The sequence below is a fragment of the Numenius arquata genome, chromosome 6 (genome assembly GCF_964106895.1).
Source record: "Numenius arquata chromosome 6, bNumArq3.hap1.1, whole genome shotgun sequence".
Classification (NCBI taxonomy): Eukaryota; Metazoa; Chordata; class Aves; order Charadriiformes; family Scolopacidae; genus Numenius; species Numenius arquata.
The window spans coordinates 10,906,202-10,915,983 of record NC_133581.1 but is presented as its reverse complement, the minus strand read 5'-3'; the positions used below and the strand labels follow the sequence as shown (position 1 = coordinate 10,915,983).

The following is a 9,782-nucleotide window of genomic DNA, read 5'->3' as shown; positions in this document are numbered from 1 at the left end:
ATGAACGGGCTGGTGCGGGCGGCCTGGCGGCTGGCGGGGCCCGGGGTTGCCGGGCGGGGCCGGGCCGGGAGGGCTCTGAGCCAGGCGGGAACCGGCACCGGGGGCGGGGCCGAGGGGGGCGGCGGCGGCTCGGGGTCGCGGGAGGCGGTGGAGCGGCTGGTGCGGGCCCACCCGGTGGTGGTGTTCATGAAGGGCAGCCCGGCGCAGCCCCTCTGCGGCTTCAGCAACGCCGTCGTACAGATCCTGCGCCTGCACGGCGTGGAGGATTACCGCGCCCACGACGTCCTGCAGGACCCCGACCTCCGCCAAGGTCAGCGGAGGGCTGGGGCCGGGCCGGGGGTCACCTTCGGGCGCCGCCTCCCCTGCTACCGGGGCCCGCTCACAGCCTGAGCCGGTCACGGGCCTCCCCTCGGGAGGCGGCGGCTTGTGTCAGCCTGCGGGGGGCGGGGGGTCGAGGTTGCCTCAACGCTCCTGAGCTGCGGGTGGGTTGTTGGAGCGTCGGTGGGTTGTTGGCACCCTACATCCTGCTCGCTTTTCACAGGTCTAACTCACTTTTGCTCACTTTCTTGGGCTTTTTTTATTTGGTTTGGTTTTGTTGTGCTTTATAAGCAGGCCTGCATCGTGGGGCTCGGGGGTCTGTGGAATTCAAAGCGTGTCACGGAGATGCGCAGTTGAGGTGGCTTTGCCTGGACGTCCCCATTTGGTTTCTGTAGCCCTGTGTCCCAGAGCAGCATAGTTATCTGCAGAACACAGTTCTGCCTCCGGGGCAGCTCTTGGAGATGGGGCTTCTCGTGCCACACTGCCTTGCCTGGTTAGTAGATACAAAGCTTCATTAAAAGACCCCTAAAATACTTCATTATTTAGTCAGATGTTCCCTCTGAACAGTCTGTTGAAACTTCATGAGTGGCTTGGACTTATACCACTGTATTCCCTGCTGGCACTGCCTGCCAGGGTTCTTTGATAAAGTACAGAATTATGCTAATCATTTGCACAAGAAATATTTAGTCAGTTTCACCATTACTGCTCAAGTGGTAGCAGCTCTTCTATATAAGGTTTTTTGCTAATTGTGGAAGGCTAGTACTCTGTTCTCATAATGGTTTTCTTCCTTCTTTCCCTCTTCAGTGGGCATAGGTGATTGTTAAGGTTTTATGTGGTTATTTGAGAAAGTTTTAAACTGAACAAAAAAAGGCAATAGTATGTAGTAGTTAGTCTTGCAGGTACATGACATTAACAGTTCTTGTCCAGAATACACTAAAATGTGCTTTAAATCCATATGCTGGCGTGTATCAGGTGGACTTCCTTCTCCTGTGTTTGTGGTATCATCTGACTAATTCAGTTTTTCATTAGCTTTTAGCCGAAAAGCTGATTTTTCCAATCCTTACTTGCTTTTCAGCTTGTGGGTATAATAGTTGGTATGGTATAAAAACTTAAATACTGGAATTTGGGTGTGACAACATTTTTTGTTAATCAATGTTGGTTTTGTTCAAGTAAATCTACTGCCTTTGGCAGGTGAGCAAATCATGGTAGTTTTCTAAGCTTTGTTTACCTATCTAGATTTATTAAACTTATGGTTTACTTGAACAAACTCATAAACTAAAAAGGAGGAAACAAAACCTTGAAATCAAACCATCAGCATTTCACTTTTGGTTGAGAGGGCTTTTGTTGAACAGGCAACGCGTTTGTCAGTTACGATCTCTGGGGGCTTGACCATGTGGATATATAGTATTTTCTTCCTATGCAACAGGAACATCTCCCTTCTGAGCACAGCAAATATTTCCCCCAGGTGAACTCTGGCTTGTGCTAAGTGATCCGAGAAGTTATTGCCCTCCTGGCTACCTGAGCTTTAAATTAAAGTTATTGGTTTGATCTGGACTGTTTGGCTAAGCTGTGCTGAATGCAGTAACAAACAGAGTGTGCACTTACACAATATCCTGCTGATTCTCAGGCACTTAAAGGAGTTGTTCTGTTCTTTTCCATGCACCAGTGTTGGCACTTGTCCGACTGCACAGAGAGCCAGCTCAATTTATTAACTGGATCACTGGGTGTGTGAGTTGGAACTAGCTTGTTGTACTGTAAGGTGAGCGCCAGAGCCACCACTAGGGATGGAGCCTTGAAGTGAAGAGTTGGGGAATGACACCACCGCTTTCAAGACCAGCAGGCTGTCGTATTGCTTCGACTGTATTACCTACTGCACCCTAAAAAAACAGTATATGCCCGCCTCTGTGGACAGCAGTCTCTGAGAGAGGAGAGGGCAGGGCTGCTGGAAGCTGTAGCTCTGTAAGTTGCCAAGTGTGATTCAGCAGTGGCTGCCTGAAGGCCCTCTTTAGTCTCCTGTGGGATCTGGCATCAGGTGCTGAAAAGTCACTGTGCAACATGTGAGGCTTTCCTAAACCCTCTCTGTGAACCTAACCTGCACGGCATGCATGTGGGGTTAAGCGAGGGGATGCTGAGCCTTTAGTTGTGAAAATATCTAGTAGATCTGTGAAAATATCTGGTAGATCTGATCAACTGAAGGTTGATCTGCAAGGATATTACTGCATGTGAGCTGGTCACCAGCTTTGTATTCAGCTGAACAAAACTTAAATGTTTGCATATATATATATGCGTACACCCTTTGCAGTAAGAGCTGGCTGTTCGCAGAGGTGGTCGTTCAGGCACGTTTGAAGTATGACTTGGTTTCTTTCCTGTATCTATTGAAACAGGAACACTTATTTTCAGTGTGTTATAGTTCAACTGCTGGAAATTGACCTGTGCTAGAATATGGGAAGTTATAAAAGCAAAACAACCCCTCGACTTGTCTCTTCACCTAAAAGTGCATTCAGATCTGTGAAACTAAATAGTTACTGGTACTTCATGTGATTTGTCTGAACTTGAGCTTGAGGATATGCTTCCCTGACACAGATCCTTCATTATTAAAGTTTGTGTAAGAGACCTCAGCACTTTCTTGGACTGTGGTTCCATGGCTGCTAAAGTTTCTCTAGGTTGGCTGTGGTGATCCATCCTGGTTGCAGCTGCTGGGCAGCATTACGCTGGTTCAGGTCACTAAGGTGGCAGAGAGCCTTGGGATTACATAGTGGAAAAGTGGTAGTTTAAACTGGTTTGAATGGTTGCAGTAGTTCACCCTCAGATTATTTTCATCATTGCTTTCCATTACTTGGGAGCACGGTTTTGATCCTTCCTCCCACCCGTGGGCTAGCTTTCCTTCAATCATGCTTGCACCAGTACTTAGGAGCTTGAAAACAGATGAAAATGTGCTGCTTTTCTGGAGAGCACGGTGGGAGTGAGAGTGACTGCTTGAGTCAGTTCTTTGATGTGGCTCATCATTCGTTCGTTCTAATGTTGGCAAGGGAGAGGCTGAGAACTGGTAACTGGAGTTGGGGAAATGGGGCAGGAGTGCACTAGGTACCCCTTCCAGTAGCGCTTTACACTGATGCTGGTTTCACAGTCACCTTAAAGTGCGCCAGCTCAGCTCTCCAGCTGTGAACCTTATCCGTGGAGTGTGGTTTTACAGAGCAGACAGCAGTTCCAAGCAGAAGCCTCTGAAGCCCAGTGGGTCGTCTTAACCTGCAGGGAGTGGGGAGAAGATCCCTTGGGGTATCTGAACTGCGCAGCACCAAGTGTAACCCAGGCTAACTTGCTTTAACACTACTGAAATACTGTTGGTAACTGCTCTGCTAAGCCGGGGATTGGTTAGCTGCTTCAGGAGGTATTCGGTTTGTTATCTGGTTGAGTCTTGTGCATGCAGGCTTTTAAAGCAGCTTGTCCAGTACATGAAATGCATCATACAGGGCAGCTAAGCTTGATTGTATTCATATTTTTATCTGAAGTTGGATAGATCCTTGAAAGTACTATCAGTGCTTGTATGTATGTGCAGTTGGGTCCTTGAAGAAAAGATTTTGGTGTAAATATTGCCCTGGAATGCTTATTAGCAGTAGGTTTATTATGCAGCGCCCTTGGTTCTCAATTCATGTTGAGCATTCCAATATCTTAACATAAACAAACCTTACATCTTATCTGCAGTGGCTCCTTTGAGAAGGGTTATCCTTAAGCGTGCCTTAGCTTTGGGACTCAGTTTCTCATTGCAACTGTTTGTGGGTTAAAAGATTTTTGGGACAGAGCACTTTTGGGTGCTCAAAGGCCAAGGAGTGTTTAAGTGTTGAACCTACGTTCACATCAAAACTACTAATTTCTGCAAACCGTATCTAAGCAAAGGTTTTATGAAATGCTGAGGAAGAAGTTATAGGTGGTGATGCTGAAGATTAGGTTAAATGGTTATGGATTCCTTGGCCTTGATCTATATGCTAAACTTGCTATTTTAGATTTTGGAAGCATTAGGTGTCCGTGCAAAAAGTCTTAAGTCAAAATAGAATCTCCTCTCTGATGTTGTGCTTCATAAGTAGGAATACTTTGTCACAACAACATTTTTTTCTAGATTATTAAACACACTGATATTTGACTAATGGGAATTATTACCTCTTTTTCATCTTTTATGCATTAAAATTGTAATCCCATTGCATATTTATGCACTTATGCATATTTATTGAAAAAGAAAGTGTTTGAAGTTCCAATAAAGTGGACATAATTTGCTAATATAGTTATTTTTTTGTCTTCAGTATTTTAGGTTTTACCTCTACAGTCTTTAGAGGTTAAAGTTTTTTCCAAGGGAAAGCAAATTCCCCTGTGCATACTGAAAATGTATAAGAATGTTGAATTCAAAACTTGATATCTAAACAAGTGCTGGTAGAGTTGGTATAAGAGCGTGCAGATGTAGAACCGAACTACTTCCTCTGCTACAGAAATAATGACTTTGTCTGAAGCGCCATTTTAAAAGTGGCAAATTAGTTATAATGATTCTTCTCTATAATATTTTTCGTGACATCTGTAAGTGCAAGTTGGGATTCAATTTATACCAGCTGATCAGTTAATGTTTTTGGATGGTCCTACATTTGTCTTCTATGACAAGTATGAAGTATAGCTTCTATGAAGTATAGCTTTAAACTTTAATTCTGTACTTCAGAATTGTGACTCGAGCTCTGTTTTGTTCAGTGAGTACTTTTAAGAGACTTCAGCCTTTGTGCCCCTCCCATGGGCTCTAAGGTCTGGCAATGAAAGATAAAGCCATTTGAAATTCATAAGGCTTCTAGAGGGGCGAATGTATCTTGCAATTGAAACTGCAGTAGTATAACTGTATAAGAATTTAGTAAGAATATAAAATATTGTAAAGTCCCTTTGGGAAATATAAAGGATAATTGAACGTAAACAGTTCTCAATGTTTTTCAAGACTTCTCATCTCTTTAATTGATGAAAAATCATATTTGCTTCTTTCCTGAGAGGGAAAAGAAACGTTAAATTTTTCCAGGTCCTGTTTGAAGTCAGCATAGGAGCCAACTCCGTATCTTTCAGCCCACATCTTTGAGTTGGAGTGAGAACCAAACCTAGCTTCAATGTAGTTTTTCTAATAGTTCTCTCGTTATATAGATACATATTTGCCTCAATGGGAAAGAAATGAAAATGTCAGTAGTTCCATCAGGCTGAAGCAATGTATTCTGTTTAAAAACCCATTCTATTTAGAGAGGAGGGAAAACCTTTAATACTTTTCTTTTTTGTTATGCAGGAATAAAAAACTACTCTAACTGGCCTACCATCCCACAAGTATACCTCAATGGGGAATTCGTTGGTGGCTGTGATATACTCCTCCAGATGCATCAGAATGGAGATCTCGTAGAAGAGCTGAAGAAGCTGGGAATCCGTTCAGCGCTTCTGGATGCAGAGAAAGAAAAAGACCAAGACAAAAAGTAAAACGAGCGAAAAAGATGCTGTGACAGGAATAAAGCAAATCTTCGATAAGAACTTGTTACCAGTAAAGCCTTACGTACTTTAGCTCAAAGAAGGCATCTTTTTGAACTGACACTAAGATTTATCTGTGAATGTCTGTTAGCTCATGGTAAATGTAGTGATCTTGGTATTTTGATTTATGGGTATTGTGAAAATTTGAATATAACCACTGCACTGTAAAGCATACATTTGTGGAAATGGTGTTTTAAAAAAAAAAATCACTCAAAAAGCATTCAATTCTTGATTGAGGCAGGAGTAAACCAAAACAACTAATATTTTTATGGATTTTGAGTGTGTGTTTCTGTGTTCTTTGTTACGCAAACCTATGCAAACAGTGTTTGCATTCCCTTGCTCCTCTGGAAAAAGTGTTAAGTAATAGTGCATCAGTTTTGCTGTATAACTGCTGGTGATAAGACTTCCTGAGAGCCTGTAAAACTTTTGTAATCACATATGATAGGAGAAAAATAGTCTTCAAACAATATAGAAGAAAAGAATTATATGAGAGTGCATGAAATATACTTTTATTCCAAAGGGTAAAAATAAACAGACTTGTACAAATATATGTATAATGGTCATTATTACTTTGTAACGTTCTGATGGGTTTTAAAAGATTGCTGAGACTTGTGCCTAAAGATTTTATAAAGCCTTTTCTACCTCTTGCAAAGCAGCTTTTCCCCCTGCTTATATACTTTGTGTATTGCAGTTCTGTGTCAGTGCTAAAATGTGGGAATTGTTAAAGGCTTCAGTATTCTAGATTGAAATAGTACGGGAGAATACTTCAGTTACTACTGTAATCTTGTATTATTTGCTAGTTACTAACTTATCTTTTTATATTTGCTGTATTTTCTCCTGACTGCTGTGCTTTGAAGAATATGGTCTTCAAACATGGGATTAACAGATGAAATGTTTCACGTAGATAAGATGAGTGCAGCAGAGAGGCTACTGCAGAGATAAATATTTCTTTGTGGAAGGTGTCTGAAGTCTTCAATACCTATCTGGCCACACTTCCCTATGTTAAAACAAATTACATTAACCAATGTAGCTTTGCCTGTGCAGCAGTACTGCTAAGGTTAAAAGCTAACCAAGCTGTTTCTAAATGCAGTTTACTTTTATTAATATAAACCAGTTTGCATGTGAATTAGACAAATGATTGGAAATAAACTGTATTTTATGTTGATTGTCTCCAACAGTTCCTCTTTATTTTAAATGACTGGTACTACTTTTGGTTTGAAACCTAAAATGTTTTCCACGGCATAGGATAGAAAATGTGTTTTAGAGAAAGGAAAAATTATCAGTTGTCAGTGGAAGTCAGGACTGGAACTTATAGTCAAGAGGGTTTTGATGCAGGTTCCAGTTCTAAATCTCTCTCCTGTCCACTGGAACAAGCTATTGTGAGAAACACCGGCTCACACTTAAAATTTTAAAGAGGACGAAGTCACTGGAGCAAAGGTTTATTGTACGAAGCAGCGCTGAATCGGGTGCATCTCAAAGTAGAGGCACACACATCTTTAGTTTTTTAGATATTTTATACCTTTCTTTCCCGGCCGCCTGAATACCTGTCTCTCTTCTCATTGGCAGAGAAGTTGGAGCTCACATTCTTCCCGACCGTCTAAAGACACAAACCTTTAATTAACAATACATTGTTTCGCAGTCTCTGCTAATATCTACTGTCTAATGTTAGTAGTTACAAACATCCTGGTGGTCATCTTCTTGATCTAGTGTCCATATCCTTCTTTTCTTCAGTCACCCCCCCAGGTGGCCTTTATCCACTTATCACCTTCCACCGTCCTTTGTTCGCTTATCAGTCTACCATCAATTCGGTTCTCCTTACCTAAATGGCTTCTTGTAAACCAGAGTCTCTGGGCCATTCCAGGGTACTTGTAAGGATTAGTTAGATGCTATAACCGAGCACACAAATAGAAATATACCAAGTAGCTGAAGCAAAATTCAGCTCATTTCTCACACTATCCAGTGCAGAAACTGTACTGGGACATTCTTCACAGAATTGGCCAAACTGGTTACAGTAAGCTTACAGTATAGTTTTAATGCAGTCAGTATCACCAGTGTTAAATACAGTGGGTACATGCTGTAAATATTCGCTTGTTCATGACAGCTGCCCAGCACCAGGGGAGGTGACTGAATGGCCGCTGAGTGTGAATCAGTTACACTCAGAGGCAGTGACTTGTGACCGTGAGGCATGGAGATAAGAGTGCAAGATTATTTTTGTTCATATACCACGTCACGTTCATGAAATGCAAGGCTTTAGGTATAGGTGAAGGTTACCTCTGAGCGTTTCAGCGTTACCTCTCTTTGAATTCAAATTAAATAATATTTCTTATGGCTAATCTTCCACACGTAGCTTTTGTCATTCTGAATGTAAAACGACATTTAGAAAAACATCTTTGGTTATTTGTGTCAAAAAGCCTATTGAAATGAATGTAGGGTAACTTGAAGGAAATTAAATTATTTTCTGCTTCGATGGTTAGCTCTTAGTCTGGCTACTAAGTAAATCTATTAAAAAACAAAACCCCAGAGCTGCTGTTTCATAGAGTTCTATTCTTTATTATTCTTCAAAAGCTGAATATTTTTCAGTACTATCTGCTAGTAGTTGACATAAAGGTAACCTCAGCATTGTCAGGTCTTCTTTCTCCAAGCAGCAACGTTTTTCTCCCCGTGTGAGTTCCTGCCATTACCAAAACTATAAATAGTTTTTCTACTTTCTCTACTTCATCCCTCTTAGACTTTTTAGTTTTTTAACTGTTTGGTTAAATTTTTGCATAACACGTATAATAGTGTTTATATCAATCCTTTGCCTGATTGGAATGTGTTGTGACAGAGCAAGTTAAAGGAAGAGTGATACCGTAAAGCGTGTGTGACAAAGCCACAAAAGGGGGGATATATGGCCTCTGCATTCCGTTAGGAGCCGTATCTTCCCAGGCTTTGTGTGCATGAGCATCTGTATAAATGCTCGTGTTAATGCAACTGCAATGAAAAAAATCACCATCTACTTAAATTGCAAAACTTCAGCTGCTCACAAGGAGGCTTATTTTGAGAGCTGACAGGGAGCTTATGTCTCCAATCCAAAAGGGATGGTGCTGCAAATGAGCTGATTTGGGGGGGGGGGAGGGAAATCATATCTCTCATTGATGAGAGATTTGCCCCTGCTTTTCTTCTTTGGCCATGAGAGAAGGCAACTGACAGCACTGGCGTCTGGAGATGTGCTGAGCTAGTACTGGAGGGCTGGGAAGATCAACGAGGAGTCCCCAGTTGGGAGGAGGCAAAGGGTGACTTTTTCCCCCCCCCAGGAGGAGCAGCATGTCACAGGAGATGAGGGGAAAGATAGGGTTGGAAAACACTGGTGCTGCTGCTTGTGCTCCCCTCATCACTCTGCAATAAAACGGAGACGGAAGAGGTGACAGGGCTTGGGAAGGCTGCCTGAAGTCTCTGAGAAGGACAGCCGAGAGCAAGGATGGGGAGCTGCCCTCACCATCTTTGGTGAAGAAACAAGCAAAGCTGCCTGGTCTGGAGTTTGGCCTGCGGGGGTAAGAGTAAAGCAGTATTGCCACCTGTAGAGCTTCTACAGATCAAGGCTGGTTGTACGGAGTTGCCAGATCCAAAATACTATTTAATCCTGCTCCTGCCATTCAGGTTTTTAGTGTGTTGCACCAGGCAGGCGTCCTGGCTGGCTGCTCCTCCAGTGAGCTGCTTCTGGGCTCATTTTGGCTGCATTGCCAACTGCTGACGGCTCACAATGAGGTGAATGTGTGTAAACTATTATCTATGATTATTATTCTATTATTATAGGATTGTAGTATGAATGTTTGCCAATCTGGAAACCATTATCATAATTATTTACATTTTATTCTGAGGATGCCCTTGGTGCTGCTGCTGTGGTAAAAGGCTGAGCTGAGCGGACCAACCTATTCACCAGATCATTAATTAAGCTA

General features: G+C 42.4%; 1 protein-coding gene across 1 annotated transcript; it reads left to right on the top strand.

Annotated features, from left to right (window-relative positions):
• GLRX5 (glutaredoxin 5) lies at positions 1 to 7,020 on the top strand. Its single transcript, XM_074149370.1, has 2 exons — positions 1 to 310; positions 5,615 to 7,020. The coding sequence occupies exons 1-2, from the start codon at positions 1 to 3 to the stop codon at positions 5,797 to 5,799; spliced, it is 495 nt and encodes a 164-aa protein (XP_074005471.1). The 3' UTR covers positions 5,800 to 7,020.
• The last annotated feature ends 2,762 nt before the right edge of the window (positions 7,021 to 9,782 follow it).